A 17,153-nucleotide genomic window follows, 5' to 3' on the forward strand; every position below is an offset into this window, starting at 1 on the left:
CGAATGGGACCGAGTGCAGCCGACAAAAATGGAACGATCCGCCATTGTTTTCTACGGCCAGTTACACTTTTTACTTTCGGTTTTAAAACGCTCTCAATCCTCTTTTTTGAGGCACGGAATTTACTTTTAAGATATCGTTTGGATAGAATTTAGTTGTTTAACTTAATATATGTGGTCAATTAATCATGACAGAGCCTATTTAAAAAAAAATATTTTAGAGAACCGCATTGGGGCGGGTAGTGACACGCATGTATCCGAATAAGGCAACCTATGTTGGGCATGGCCGTCTCAAAAGTCCCGTTGCGTCATATAGTCTGGAAGTGGTAAAAATGAACTGCTGATTGGCTGAAGGGGAAAACGATCATTGGCTCAGCGGTATTACGCCCGCCCAACTCCAGCCCACAGCCAATATTGCAGAATGGGCGATTAGGCCAGACTCACTCCAGAAATCAAATGGAAATGAGATTTCCGGAGGGAGGATTTACCAGGCTACCGGATTTGCCCCGGGGCGACTGTGTTTTTTATTCCCCCGTTGTTGTGCCACGCACTGGGTGAAAAAGGTGATATACCTGGATACGTGGGCAAGGCATACACCCACCTAACATAAATGATTGGTGGGAGTTTTTCAATGAATGCGGGAGAGGACTGTTTACCTTCAAATGCCTTTAAGATACCTGGATATGCTTCTGACTTTTCCCTGCTAGGGAATCTCCCTTACATATGTAAATTAGAGGTTTGTTCAAACAATGGGAGGTGTGGGGTTCAGAGTGGGGGGGGCTCAGAGAGAGAGAGAGAGAGAGAGAGAGAGAGAGAGAGAGAGAGAGAGAGAGAGAGAGAGAGAGAGAGAGAAACAGTGAACCAAAGTTGCATTGTGACATTCAAGGAATCTCCAGAATAATTTGCAATTTGCATGTCAACAGTCAAAGGACAATGGCTTGGTTTTCAGCAGACAGTCAGCAGGCAATACACACACACACACACACACACACACACACACACACACACACACACACACACACACACACACACACACACACACACACACACACACACACACACACACACACACACACACACACACACACACACACAGTAGTGTGGTAGAGTGTGGTAATTGTATTAACATTGTTGTGTTCCGGTTTCAGTGGTTTTGTGGTTTAATTGTAATTATTTTTTTCTTCTTCTGTTTTTCTTCAAGGCTTCAAGGACTGCCATTTTGGATCTTCAGCCCTCCAGCAGTCCAAAGTTCAGGAGATCATCTCCAAAATCTCATACCAAACGCTGCATTCTCCAGGACCCAATGCTTGAGGACACAGAGCAACTCCAAAGATGGACTTCCATTTTGGATCTTCAGCCCTCCAGCAGGAAGAAGTTCACAAGATCATCTCCAGGACCTTGTACCAAACGCTGTGTTCTCCAGGACCCAATGCTTGACGACAAAGAGCTTGAGGACTATGTTTTTAGTGCAAACATTTTAACTCAAATCTTTGCTTCTGGGGTCCCTGGAAGAAAATATATTTCTTTATTTTCTGTATTTCTTCCTGTGGATTACCAGGGACAAATGCCTTGGATTTAGCTCTTCCTTGGACCCACCCACCGTGGATTACACCAAGTAGCCTACAAGTGACTTTGTTTTCTTTGCTCTTCCTCATGGCACTACTTGCTGACTATATGTCAGTCTACTTATGTGGATTATGCGGTCGACACACACTGACATTTTGCACCGTAATCCTGTGTATAACGCACTGACTTTTGACTTTTTTTCCCCAAGCAACTTAACGAACGTCCATAAGTATATCATGCACAGTATACATTGCTGCTATGTTCATGCACATATCTTATCTCAGGTACTAGTGTGAATATATAGACACAAATTTCACCCACTTTTTTAATTAAACCTGTGATGTGACAATAAACCTGATTCTGATTCAGAATATTTGAATATATATTTTTTTAAAGTGAACATTTTTTAACTCAAATCTTTGCTTCTGGGGTCCCTGGAACAAAATACTTTTCTTTGAAACAGTTTATCTTATCTGTGTGCTCCTGTTCCATTGTTTTGTATACATTTATTTTTCTTGATCAATAAACATAATTACATGAGTTCTCCTATTTGTTTTTCTATATTGTTTGTGTATGTGTGTATATATATATATATATATATATATATATATATATATATATATATATATATATATATATATCAAAATTAATGCAGGTAGTGGGGGGGACTATAAACCACCCCTCCCCCTGGGGGGTGGGGGGGACAAGCCACAGCCCCTGGGGGGGGGGGGGGGGGGGGGGGGGGGGGCTATAAACCACCCTTCCCACTGAGGGGGGGGGGGGGGTATAAACTAGGGGGTTTATACAAGAATTAGCATGCAGAATGTGGGGTGGGTGGGTGGGGTTATAAGCCACAGCTTCCAATCAAATGTAGTTTTCTGCACATGCTGCTCAGAAGTGGTTCGGGTGGGAGGGAGGGAGGGGTGGGGTGGGTGGGGTTATAAGCCACAGCTTCCAATCAAATGTAGTTTTCTGCACATGCTGCTCAGAAGTGGTTCGGGTGGGAGGGAGGGAGGGGTGGGGTGTGTGAGGTCCTTGCTGGCAGACCATAGACATATAAAGGTAGACGCCTCCTTCGGCTCTGAAGCATTCGTATCTCGGGCACGCTTCCTTGTTCCGCAGGGCTATCCCATATAAGGCTTGGGCAAGCTGGAAACTTCCGTGTGCGTCACAGAAGGGGGCGTTCGGTAGGCCAATCAAAGGCAGGTGGGGCCGGTCTTTTCTTAAGAGGCAGTCGCGCAGCAACTAGTCAGTTAGACACGCTGTGATTGGCCAGTAGTTAAAGCAATGTGATTGATCAGTAGTCAAACAGCCCTGCGGAAGAGCCTTGTATTGAGATACCAGTCGCTGCAATGAACTGCAGAGGCCAATGAGGTATCTAGGTTTCTATATCTATGTGGCAGACACCACAGGGGGTAAATGCAAATGAAGGTCTCAGAAATGGTACATGCACCTGAATATGTGGGAGGTATGTGGGAGGTGGTACATTAATGAATGAGGGCAGCATACACACACATACTCCCTTAAGTATCACGGGTATGCCTGAGGAATACCCTCCCAAAATCATTGCTTTTCACCCAGTGACGATAAACAAGGAAGTGCAGTGGATCAAATAGAATCACTTTTCGGTTATTGCATCGTCTATTTCTCACTTTAAATGTTTTCAAAAACATTCTTGAGAGCAATGTACATGGCTGTCATGTTGGATAAAGCATAAAACCAAGCAGCGCAGGTTGGCACTAGCAGGTGTTCTGAGTCTCTGATTACACATCGGTCCGTTATAGAGCTCATCGGTCATTATCCAGAAATAATGACCGATGACTGACCAATCAGAATCGAGAATTCAACCAAGCCGTGTAATAAACATCAATAAAGTACAATAAAAGTCACTAATTGGCCCATAATCATTACTCGGAATAAAACTCTCTTATATTCATCTCTGATTGGTTTAAAGTATGCTTAGCACTCTTAGATTACATTTGATACTGGATTACTTTACTTAAAAGTAAAAAAGCTTACCAGAGCTTTCGCAGTTTTCCTGCCTTTTATTTAACCCGGAAGTGAGACAGGGGACCTTAGAATATAGCTAAAACCACGATCTCACTTTAAAGAAAAAAAGAATGAAAAAAAAACACATTTAAAAAAAAAAAGTTGATGGCAAAAGTACATTCTTACACCTATGTTATCAATACACATGGTTATTTATTTTTTTATACTTTAACAAAACAATTAAGAATGTATTTTCTCAAAACTGTACAAGTTAACTCTCTCAGTGCCACACAACGAGATATCCTGATTTTTTTCTGAATGCCCTCAGTGCCAAAACGAAAAATCCTGAGGTAAAAAAAAACAAAAAAAATCAGAATTAATTCTGAAATAATTCTGGCTATCCTGGCACTCAATGAGTTAAGTCAAGGCCTTTGCCTCAAACCGTACACACAAATTACATTTCCACTGTATGAGTCCCTGTGTGTACTCTTTTATTTCTATTTTGACTAAGGCCTTTGCCACACAATGTACAAATGAAGGGCTTTTTCCTGTATGAGTCCTCATGTGTGTTTTTAAATAACTACATTATTTTTCACACTCTGTACAAGTAAAGGACTTTTCCCCTGTACGAGTCAGTGTTATTTTTTTATTATTACATTTTGACTAAAGTATTTCCCAAAAAATATACAAGTAAAGGGCTGTTCCCCTGTATGGTGAAAAGCCTTTACCACAAACTGTACAAGTTAAGGACTTCCCTTTTTATCAGTCATGTGTTTTCGTAGTGTACACCTTCGATTAAAGCTTTTGTCACAAACGCTGCAGGTAAAAGGTTTTTCTCCTGTATGTGTCGTGATGTGCCTTTTTAGATCATCCATTTGACAGAAGCCTTTGCCACAAATTCGACAAGTTAAGGTCTTTCCCCCTGTATGTGTCCTCATATGTTTTTTCAATTGACTCATTCGACTACAGCCTTTGTCACAAACTGTACAAATGAAGGGCTTTTTCCCTGTATGAGTCCTCATGTGTTCTTTTAATTTAATACAGCCTTTACCACAAATTTTACAAGTAAAGGGCTTTTCCCCTGTATGAGTCCACACATTTGACAAGTAAAGGGCTTTTCCCCTGTATGAGTCCTCATGTGTACTTTTAAATTAATACAGCCTTTACCACAGAAATGGGCTTTTCCCCTGTATGTGTCCTCATGTGTGTTTTTAAATGAGCCGCTAGACTAAAGCCTTTGTCACAAATGCTACACATAAAAGGTTTTTCCCCTGTATGTGTCATCATGTGCCTTTTTAAAAAGAACTTTCGACTAAAGCCTTTGTGACAAACACTGCAAGTAAAAGGTTTTTCCCCTGTATGACTCACTGAGTGTCTTTTTAAATCTCCCTTTTCCCTGAAGCCTTTACCACAGACTGTACAAGTAAAGGGCTTTTCCCCAATGTGAGTCCTCATGTGTCTTTTTAAATGAATACAGCCTTTACCACAGACTGTACAAGTACTGGGCTTTTCCCCTGTATGTGTTATCATGTGTGCTTTTAAAGAACACTTTTGACTAAAGCCTCTGTCACAAATGCTACAAGTAAAAGGTTTTTCCCCTGTATGTGACATCATGTGTCTGATTAGATCAGAGTTTTGAGAGAAGCCTTTGTCACACATTTTACAAGTGAAGGGCATTCCGCCTGTATGTGTCATTGTGTGTTTTTTTAAATAGAACCTTCGACTAAAGCCTTTGTCACAAACACTGCAAGTAAAAGGTTTTTCCCCTGTATGAGTCCTTGAGTGTCTTTTTAAATCTGCCTTTGCACTAAAGCCTTTACCACAGACTGTACAAGTACTGGGCTTTTCCCCTGTATGTGTCCTCATATGTGTTTTTAAAGAAAACCTTTGACTAAAGCCTTTGTCACAAATGCTGCAAGTAAAAGGTTTTCCCCCTGTATGTGACATCATGTGTCTGATTAGATCAGCGTTTTGACAGAAGCCTTTGCCACACATTTTACAAGTTAAGGGCATTCCCCCTGTATGTGTCATCATGTGTGTTTTTAGATTACTCATCGTACCACAGCCTTTGCCACAAACCGTACAAGTAAAGCATTTCTTCCCTGGGTGACTGCTCATGGAGTTAGTTTGTTTTGATGATTTCAGTTCCTGGTTGTGGCCTTCCACATTTTGTGTCTTATGTGATTTCAGTGCGTTTGAAGCTGACTGAGTCTCTTCCCAATCCTCATCAATGCCATCAATGTCAGATTCAGAGCAGTGTGAAGAGAGGAGCTGGTCATCACTAGTTGGTTGTGAGGTTCCACAGTCCTCTACATGAACCTGTGTTTCCATGTGTTCAGTTGAGGTGCTGGCTATAGTCTCTCTGTTTTCATCATCCTCACTTTTCCCTGTTAGTAATGTCAATGTTGACCCATCAGCCTCCTCTGGTCTTGGACGTAGCTCCTCTTTTATCCGTGAAGGCTCTGGTTCCTCCTGTTCCAGACTGGGGCTCCTTTCCTGCTTTTCAGGGGAAACCTCCTCTTTACACACAGGGAGGAGCGGGAAGTCTAGGCAGAAGATACAATGAGGGTAAAGCATTGAATGTTTGCACTTAACTTATCTTACACTTATCTTCTCTGTCTCTGTTCAAGTTTTTCAACCGCCACTCTGTTGACATCGACTTGCACAGAGAAAAAAGCATTTGTTGACATCGACTTGCACAGAGAAAAACGCATTTGTTAACATAAAGTTATGTTCTTGCAACAACGTGAGTCAACATAAAAATACATAAATCTCAATCTACATGAGCAGAGCACTACATCGCTTAACTCACCTAGTACAGTATTTTAAAATATTGTGAACAATTCTGTGTCCAACAAAGTGTCCAGAGTCAGTACAGGTTCCAAATGCGTTTCACTGTTGACATCATTTTAAACCCCAGCAAGATTCCCTTTCTTTAACACAATGCATCCTACAAGGTGAAGAGAAGACATCTTCATTTGAACCATGCCTATATATGGGCATACCGGGCTTGAAAATGTTTAAGTCATAGAGACATGCCTATCGTATCAGGTTTATGTATGAGTCATAGTGACATGCCTATATATGTCTGAGTCAGAGTGACGTGGCCGTTGTCCTGCCAATAAATGGGCGTATCAGGTTTGGGGTTATGTCTGAGTCAGAGTGACGTGGCCATGGTCCTGCCAATAAATGGGTGTATAGACAGTAGCCAATTTTAACATATTCTCTGCCAGATATTATAATTAATTCATTAATTAATAAATCTGGTGTTGCCAGCGTTTTTTGAGCGGTGCAACCGCGCCTATAAGAGGGTTTAGGACCAATCCGTGGTGAAAGTTTTTCTTTCCGTTGTGAAAATTTGTCTTTCACTGTGACGCCTTGCTGTGGAAAACACGCCCATAGGCTAAGCTTTACAGGACGTGCTGTGATTGGCTAGCGAGACACATGATGAAATTAACTTCAAACTTCGCAGACGCGCTGTGATTGGCTAGCGAGACGCATGATGAAATTAATAATAATGTAAAAAATGTAAGCACGTCACTTCGCAGGATGTGCTGTGATTGGCTACCGAGATGCATGATGAAATGAATAACTCATAAATAGCACCGCTCACTTCACACTGGGTGTGATTTTTACCTTATATTGACGATCTTCGGAGAACCGCGGAAGCCACGATGTATACGCGGATGTAAATAAAGGCTGTCTGCGGGGAGGGGGAGGGTCTCGTCTATCCACTGGAACAAAACTTTTGTAACCGTGATGGGCCATTTTGTTGCTATTGGCTGTTGAATAGTACTTGTTATCACCCCTAAAAGAAGATATCCGAGTTAAGGCCTTTGCAGACAGGGTGCAATTTTCCGCACAGAAAAAACGCACAATATTATTTTTTAAATGAACACATGGTTCTCAATGACCTCATGCACACCCCGTGCGGCGATGCGATGCGGCGATGCGATGCCGCGATGCGTTTTTTTTTTTCAATCGAACCCAGTTCGATTTGTGCGTTTTTTCGCATGCGGTACAAACTGATTGACTAATCACACTCTGTGTGCAAAGGCCTTTAGATGTGTTTTTCTACAACTCATAACATATTTTTTGGGGATGACGTCACATCCGCCCATTCCTTCTCTGAGTCAAGGGTTCATTCCTAAGTTGCGTTAGAGCGCCCTCCAGTGGATGTTTTTTTTTAATTGAGGGCGATGTCCGTCACTGGTGGTCAACGGTTGGATTTGAAATGACGGAGATCTCCGTCAATGGCAGGGAATGTGTTGTTAATATAGGATAAAAGTGCACATTTTCTTAATTTCATCATACGTTTCCTTTAAACCTTTGTTACATGAATTATGAAAGGATATCAGGATTTGTTTGTCTTCTGTGTCTTTCAGTGTTTTTATTTGTCTTTAGAAATGAAAAAAAAAAACACTGATATAAAATTAAACAGATTTGTAATTTCACTATAATAAAGTGAAAACAGCCGATCTACAGGGTCAAGTTTTCCTTTTTTTTCCCTAAGTAACGTTTTAGCCATACAGACTTGAGCGTGATGTCATTGAACTCAGAGTTACTGTCCTTATTGGTGTAACTTGGTTCCACCCCCTTTTCTGACTGGTCGATATTTGTAAATTCCTGTATTTTGCCATAGTTTATTAGTTTTTGTCCTTCAATGGTGTTACTTTGCTCCGCCCCCTCTTCTTGATAGGTAGATATTTGATAGTTTCTATATTTTGCCAAAACCTTTGACCTGCGTGTTGTAGCCACTTGTGAGAGGCCTCGTTAGACTCAGTTTGGAGTCCTTGTTCTTCCCTGGTGCTACTTAGCCCTGCCACCTTTTTCCGATTGGTCGATAGTTTATAGTTCCTATATTTTGCCATAACTTTTGAGCGGTTTGTCGTGCAGAGTCATGAATCGCCTCACTGGACTCGGTTGAAAATCCTTGTCCTTCATATTCATATTTACTTCATATTTGCCCCTAACGTGAACAGAGGTGCGAGGGCCCGGTCATCGCTGCTTGCAGCTTTAATAATAATTATTATTCAATTGTAGTATAGTCAGCCATTTGGGCTAATAGATTAACCAAAAAAGTCCTTGTTTCCATTGTGGTTGGGCATGTTTACATTTCTGTCAGCAATCTTGGATGTTGACAAAAAATATGTCAGAGTTACAACGGTTGGCCAGTGGATGGCAGTGTATGGGGTGATTCTCTAGCATCTGCTGTGGTGGCTGATGTGTAACTTTGCTATCAAAACCCATGCATATAATAGAAAATGGCATTTTAATAGCTGTCCACTGTAGTTACCAGTATGCATGAAAGGGGTAAAACTAAAATCAAGTGAGGCACGGTTTGTGAATGTTTTTAGTTGCATATTTATGGGGGTAATTATGCTACATACAGCTCTGCAATGTAAAGCGCTGTGTTGCCGTTATCAGCCACTCTAATCAAAGCACTAGCTACTGTGCATTGGACCATCAGAACATAACGTTTGTCACCAGGCCAAGGTGTGGAAAATACAAGATTTGACCGAGTCCGGCTGTGTACCCATTTTTGATTCAATCTTTTTTTTTTATAATCAAGTTTCAATTACGTTTACTGTCGCTACCACAAAATTGGATACTGTCAACATAAATTGATATTGAAAGAACCATACTGGCATGTTTAGCCCATTGAATACAATTTGCTTACAGTACCATACTGTATGCATAGCTAAATGGGTAGAGATGCTGCCTTGGAAACAACAGGTTACAGGGTCGTGTGCTGGTTCCGGTCTATGTTTCCAAGTGTCCCTAAGCAAGACACTTAACCCCTAGCAATTCCCCTACTATTTACTTCCTTTGGGTAAAATTAGGAAACACTCTATACATTTCCATTGTTATGCGAATGATACCCAATTATATCTATCGATTAAGCCAGATGAAAAGGATCAACTAGCTACACTTTAGGCATGTCTTAAAGACGTAAAGAGTTGGATGATCCGGAATCACCTACACCTCAACTCGGACAAAAGTTATTGTACTTGGCCCTAAGCACCTTAGAAAAAAATTTGCCGAAGATAATTTTACCCTAGATTACCTAGATATAGATATCCATTGGCTGTAGCCAATGTATATAGGGTTAAAGTTTAGACTGATTTTGATGCTATAACTAATTTTGCTGGGGACCCCCTGTGTGTGTGTGTGTGTGTGTGTGTGTGTGTGTGTGTGTGTGTGTGTGTGTGTGTGTGTGTCCTAGTCGCTTTCTTCTGGGCTTGTTTTCGTAGACCTGTTACTCGTTTTCTCTCGCAAAATCTGGCAACACTGCTCACGATACGTAGCTTGGTCTTGGGGAGTAGAGTGGTGGTTGCGATTCGAGGTTTGTGGGGAGTTCTTTGAAGTAATGGGAGTGTTGCCATGGATGCACTGATGAGTTAACAGGGATATCTTGTATTCGGTCCGGGAAGAGATGGGAAGCCAGTGGAGTGAACGGAGGATGGGTGTGATGTGTTCCGTGTTTACGCAGGATCCTAGCAGCGTTGTTCTGGATATATTGGAGCTTTTGAAGGCTCTTGCTAGGGATGCAAGTTTAACCTGCACACGATGCGACCACGTAGTCGCAAAGTGACGCTAAAATCGCCTTTACCGCTCAAACGATCTCTCCATGCTCTCCATGTCTCTTCTTTGATCTCCAAATATAGGCAAAACATTGGCAGACAGACGGAGAGAGATCTCCATATACGGGCATAAAAGAGACATCACACACATACGAGTACAACAGGTACACTGACAACAGGTCCATGGTTATTGCATAATGTTCCTAACGGGCATCAGCCTAGTGTATTATTGTTTGTGTCATAGGCGGCGGGTAATGAGGGCTAGAGTAGGCTAAGCCTTCCCAAATGTTATGTTGGGAGATTCAGGGAATTGTGAAAATTGTAATATATGTGCGCAGCATTATTTAGGCTACTATATTGTTTGTGTGTTGTCGCTGCAGTGTTGTCGCTGGTGATAATCAGGTGATAATACAGCAAGGTGATTATGGGTAGGCAAAGAAACAAAAAAGAAAAAAAAAAACATAACCCTAACCTAACCCTGACCCTAACCGCGAAATAAAGTGACCAAAAACCGAAAAGAAACTAACAAAATCCACCAAAAAAACGCGAAGCGCACGGGCGACAGCCTCAAGCCAGATCTCATAGCCTTCCCAATTGTCAGGCTCACCCGCCGCCTATGGTTTGTGTATATACAAAAGAGTGACTTTGACACCTGTTTCGCAGTGCAATTCAAGTCAATGGGGAGAACATTTTTGAAATCTACATTTCTAATGAATGGAGAAAATGTTCTCAATTGCTCTCAAAATGAAACTCAATTGAGTCTCCTACTGACCCGTCATCAACTTATTGGCTTAGGAGTGCGACAAAAACAAAAATAGAATAGAAATAGAAAATAAGTAATTTGCTCAAATTCAAAAGCAAAGTGTTCTATTGTCACCTGGATGACGTGTTGGGTCGCCAGCTTCATCCTCAATTCCTATTGTCTCTTCATCCTCTCCTCCCATCTCCTCTTCTCTTTCTTCGCCTCTTCCTGCTCTCTCCTCTTTCTCTGGCAGAGGCGGGGAGGGCACAGGACCGTCACATTCACTCAATCTCGGACGGCCACGTTTACGCTTCTTAAGTTTGATCACCACACACTGTACCGCAGGGGAGGGCTTCTGAGGTTCCACCACCATGTGCTGTACCGTCACACTGGAGACATCTGAGAGAGAGAGAGAGAGAGAGAGAGAGAGAGAGAGAGAGAGAGAGAGAGCGAGAGAGGATACATTGAATACCAATTTAACAACTATCAATTACTTTCTTTGAAAAAAAACAGGTTGTTTACATCCTGTTTATCATCATTGTGCACTTTAAGCAGTGCGGATTCTGTACTGTGCAAAGTTCTAAAACCGGATTTTAGAATGTTGACAAAAACAAATGAGGAAACTTGGATAAAAACGACTAAAACCAAAGGCAGCTTGCAGAACTTCATTCATGGTGCTCCCGGTAAAGTGATGTTTTACATTCACACTCACCTGTCGGGATATTGGGGATAACAATGAAGGCATTCTGACAGGGTAGAGTGACGGGTTCCTCTTTAATCTGTGGAGGTTGTGGTTCCTCCTGGACCAGACTGGGGCTCCTCTCCTCATGTTCAGGGGAAACCTCTTTACACACAGACAGGAGGAGGAGAGAGTCAGCACAACAACTCAGTGTTTTCATATTGGATGACATTTATTCTACCTAGAGTTCAATTCAGTATCACTGACGTAAAGTGAAAGATTGGCCAGTAGATTTACTCTCTTTACTTGTCATCCATTAACTTCATCTGCCTAGATAAACAGACAGACAGACAGACAGACATTGTTCTCAGAGAATAATGAAAAGACTGTTTAGAAACTATTCTACAGTGTGCAAAATAAAAGTTGAAAGAATAAAAACAGATGAAAGCATATTAGAATGAAAATGTAACTAGAAAAAGTGCTCCTCTAAGCACAGGTCTCCGCCAGGTCAGGTAGGTTATTGTGGCCTCCTGGTGCCGCTATAATAGGCCAATGTGAAAAGGGTGCCATTTCTTCTTAGGCCTTTGATGGCAATCGAACACTGCATTCATGATTTGCGGTATTTTGTACCAAAAATGTGTTTTGCTAAATTAGACCTGCTGGTGGCGTTATAACAGGCCAATGTGGAAAGGGTGGCATTTCTTCCTCAACGTAGTGCAATTGTGCGTGCAAAGTTTCACCACAATTGGTTCATGATTTGCGGCATTTTGTTTAAAACGGGCCACTCCTGCAACCTTTAGATGTCAATCTTAGCCAATCAGGATGGAATATCAAAAATCTAACAGATCCGACTTGATTACATGACTATAGAGATCATGTGTACCGATTTGCGTGAAATTTGGATACAATCTGAAGGAGTAATATCCAAAAATGTGTTTTCTATAAATCGGCCTCCTGGTGGCGCTATAAAAGGCAGATGTGAAAAATGCAGGGCGACGGTTTTTCCTTGGCCTCTAGGGAGTGCACATACAAAGTTTTACATAGATCGGTGCAGTTATAGGTAAAAACAAAAGCGGCCTGATATAGCGCCACCATGAGGCTGATTTGAAAAAAAAATCAAGTGTCATTTCTTCAAATAGAAATTGCAGGCTGTGTTTATGATTTGACTCCTGCAAACTTTGGAAGCCATTCTTAGACAATCAGGCTGTAATATGAAAAATCAGAAAATGGGTTTTGTTTAATGACTATAGAGATACTGTGCCTCCTGGTGGCGCTATAACAGGCTCATGTGAAAGATTTGGGCCAGAGGTTCTGAATTGGCAGAGGTTCTGAATTGGCATCCAGGGAGTGTGTGTGCACAGTTTCGCTGCGATCAAGCCAACGGTGCGGGAGATTAGCTGTTCACAGACGGACCATACACACGGACACACACACGGACTGACGGACAGGGTGCAAAACATACTCTCTGAAGGACAATCTTTGAAATGAGAGTCCACAAAATGAGAGTCCACGATCATAACACCAGAGGCAGCTCCACGAATCATGTTTAACCCAGATTTGGCTCAACAAAGGGAATGAACTTGTTCTCATGCTATTCATCAAAAATGTGGAATGCCCTACCAAAAGGAGTAAAGGAGTGTAAAACCCTACTCACTTTAAAAACTGCCCTAAAGATACACCTTCAGGAGGCTGCAATTCGAAAATGGCCCCTGTCTAAGTCTTAACCTACCCCCCTACCCCCCCCCCCCCCCCCCCTATTTCTTTTTGAGCGGTGTAGCCGCTCCTATAAGTGGGTTTGGGAAAGTCTTCATACCTTTCATAATCACAGTACTACTTTCGCTGTACTGTGATTGGCTGATTGGTATTCAGACCCTTTGCTCAGTACTGTGATTGGCTAGCGAGACGCATGATGAAATGAATAACCTATTTGTACATTTTTGCCAGACCCATGGAGTCTGGCTTACATGAGGCTTTGTACCTGTTTTCTCCATACATGGGCATGCCCCCTTTGCCCTTAGGCCCCAGCCATAAAAGTCTGTCCCCCTTCCGTCCATACATGGACATGTTTTGTACCTGTTTTCTCCATACATGGGCATACCCACTTTGCCCTTAGGCCCCAGCAATAAAAGTATGTCCCCCTTCCGTCCATACATGGGCATGTTTTGTACCTGTTTTCTCCATACATGGGCATGCCCCCTTTGCCCTTAGGCCCAGCCATAAAAGTCTGTCGCCCTTTCGTCCATACATGGGCATACACAGGCTGACACGTCATGTGAAGTCCGGCTTATAAAAGTATGTCCCCCTTTCGTCCATACATGGGCATAGACACAGGCTGACACGTCATGTGAAGTCCGGCTTAGCCTGGGTCTGGCAGAACCAGGCCTCCTGGTCTTGTTTCACTCTTCATACCAGTAACCTGTAAGCTGATTGTATGACATTCTGTATAGTAGTGTGTATATCTGTCTGTCTCTTATATGTCATCATGATTTGTGTGCATGGGGATCTCATCTTAAACAAGCTCAGTGCTTAATGAGTCTCCCAGTTTAGTAGATCTTGTATTGTGAATTTGTGAATCTAGAGGTCTTTTTCAGTCAGTGTCAGTGGAGGGTAAACAGAGGTTATTATGTCTCTCCTCTCGTAAAATACTTGCTTATGGGACATCAGCGCTGTGTCGATGTACAGAGCAAAACACATGGACTCCCGCAACAATTCTATTGGATAGGGTCATGTTACGTGAAACCGGTAGTCCGGGAGGGGTATAAATACCCTCGCGCCACTGGGATACGCCCTCTTTCTTCACTCTGCTCAGCGAATGCGCACGAGTTCCAGAACAACACGGGGAACTTTTACAGCTCGATCCTAACAAATCCCACAGCAAGGGCACCAGGGTGTACCTCTACGGGCGTTTCGTGTTAAAAAAGTTTAGTTAAAATAACGCTCCCGCGTTACCTCATCGAATAATTTATTATTTGTTTAATTCTGTCCTATCCTCTCCGTTTTCCCTGTGTCGAGCAGCTCGAGGCTTCTAGCTGGTTAGGCCGCAAGCTAGAAGCTAGGCTAGGCTAGGTGGCTACCTAGCCTTATTTCGCCACGTGTCGGAGAACTAGAAAAGGTGCTCCTCGGAGCACTGCCAGACCCCTAGTGGTTGAAATCTGAATGGCCGGACTTCGCATGGCGTGTGTGCAGAGGAAAAGAGGGACAGACCGACCGACCGACAAAGCCTCATGTAGGCCGACCCCCTGGGTCTGGCAAAAAGAACACTAACGGTCTAACCTGTAAAGGAAGAACTGAGTGAGACACAGCAGGTCACAACACACCTCCTCAACCATCTCAATACACAATTGGTTGAACACCTGAAACCAGCCAATCACAGTACTGGAGTTTATATCCTGAATGTCCATTTTGGTAAAGTCCTTTGGACATCCATCAAGCAGACAATGAATTCCACTGGCTAGTGTTGTCTGTCGTCCTCCACATGATGACTCTGAGAGAAGAAATCCACTGACAACTAAAAGATCAACAATCAACATAGCAATAACTTTATCACACACCAATATTTATTGTTTGTGAGATAAAAGCGTCTGCTAAATGCCTAAATTGCAATTTTAAGTGATGAACTAAGAAAAAACATCTAAATGATTGCCCAACCCGTGTACACGCGCACACGCGCGCGCGCACGCACACACACACACACACACACACACACACACACACACACACACACACACACACACACACACACACACACACACACACACACACACACACACACACACACACACACACACACACACACACACACACACACGTAAACACAAGCATGCACACAGGATTCAACAGGACACCAAAAAAACGATAGGCCAATGATCCAAGCCAGCTACTAACGCTTGTTGGCAGAGCGTGGGATTCAAACCAGCATATGGTCACAATCGGGCAGAAGAAACCTTGCAACTCCATATTTCAACTTTTTCAACTTTACATTTGCAAACCAAACAGAAAGATGTGAACATATATAATACAAAGACAATCAAAGAATGACAAAAACAAAATCAAATCATATACAGCTGGTTATTGATCCTAAATGGCAATTTCTCAAGAGCAGCCACAGTTCCAAGCTGAGAGAACCACACCTGTACAGGCACCTCTTGGTACCATAGCGCCACAAAGGCCTTAAAAACCACGCTCCAGACATAGTGGAGGTGTTAGGACCCAAAAATAGGCTGTTGACTTCAAGTCATGATACAAAGGTCCCCTTTGGTATGGAAGTACCTGAGGGCCATAGGAAAACATTTATCCAAAGAGACGAGTTAGATCACCCTTCATTTCTGAAATATACATGTTTTAAAAAATGGCCGCCACCATTTACAGCAATACAGCAAAAACAATATCTTTGCTTCTGTTAAAGCTATAACAATAATATTGGTGTCAAAGTGTACACTTTTGGGGTCAAGTAATCCAATTCAATAGGTTTCAAGGCAAAAACAAAATTATCATTTTCTCAATGCCATGAAAACAGGGCTAAAATATGCTAATTTAATTGGAAAATGTTGTTTTAACAGGGTAACTTTCCATTTTTCCCCACTCTAAAACCTTAATTTAGTTTCCCCTTTGGCATGGAAGTACCTTAGGGCCATAGGAAAACATTTATCCAAAGAGACGAGTTAGATCACCCTTCATTTCTGAAATATACACGTTTTAAAAAATGGCCGCCACCATTTACAGCAATACAGCAGAACCAATATCTTTGCTTCTGTTAAAGCTATAATAATATTATTGGTGTCAAAGTGTACATTTTTTGGGTCAAATAATCCAATTCAATAGGTTTCCAGGCAAAAAAAAACAATCATTTTCTTATTGCCATTGAAAACAGGGGTAAAATATGCACATTTTATTAGAAAAATACGTAAATAACGGGTAACTTTCCATTTATTTCCCCTCTAAAACTTTAATTTAGTTTTCCCTTTGGCATGGAAGTACCTTAGGGGAATAGGAAATAAATTATCCAAAGACACAAACTAGATAAGACGTCATTTCTAAAGTATTTGTGTTTTAAAAAATGGCCGCCACCATTTACAGCAATACAGCATATAGTCCAGGGGCCAAGGCAGATTTTGGTACCACCTAAGGTGGCCGTACATTTTTGGTATTTTTGTATTCCTACATGTCTCTAGTTTATATTTTGGTATGATACATCTTCCAATTCAGTAGCTTAATGACAGTAATCACTCTAAACCGGCTAATGTATCCGGTAGGAGACACAAAGTAGAATCTTTGTGTCTCCTACCGGAAATACACCCGGGCATCAAATTATTGCGACAAAAAACAAAATATATCCATGTATTCAAGGCTTCATGGGGTGTGCAATTGACAGAAAATAATCATTTTTTGGGTGAACTCCTCCTTTAAGTTTCCCAGGGGGACTCTCTACCCATTCAGCTATGACCACCCTAGACCGAAGGAGGGTCAACTTTTACAAGCTTATGGAAAGCAGTCTTTTTGCAAACACCAAAAATCTGAGAAGTTATCAATTGCACACCCCATGAAGCCTTGAATACATGGATATATATTTTTTTTTTGTCGCAATAATTTGATGCCC

The 17,153-nt window shown here is 42.0% G+C and overlaps 1 protein-coding gene across 1 annotated transcript in view; it reads right to left on the minus strand.

Moving 5' to 3' along the window:
- Positions 1-3,809: 3,809 nt before the first annotated feature.
- The window catches only part of LOC311049462 (uncharacterized protein), a gene marked incomplete at its 5' end in the record, with an annotated part of 43,340 nt that continues 29,996 nt past the window's right edge, over positions 3,810-17,153 (minus strand). The window contains 3 exons of the mRNA XM_084063037.1: positions 3,810-6,098; positions 11,014-11,277; positions 11,591-11,722. Coding sequence (XP_083919163.1) covers positions 4,699-6,098; positions 11,014-11,277; positions 11,591-11,722 — 1,796 coding nt within the window. The 3' untranslated portion in view covers positions 3,810-4,698. The remainder of the gene's footprint in view (positions 6,099-11,013; positions 11,278-11,590; positions 11,723-17,153) is intronic.

The sequence above is a fragment of the Gymnoscopelus microlampas genome (genome assembly GCF_963454915.1).
Source record: "Gymnoscopelus microlampas genome assembly, chromosome: 7".
NCBI lineage: Eukaryota > Metazoa > Chordata > Actinopteri > Myctophiformes > Myctophidae > Gymnoscopelus > Gymnoscopelus microlampas.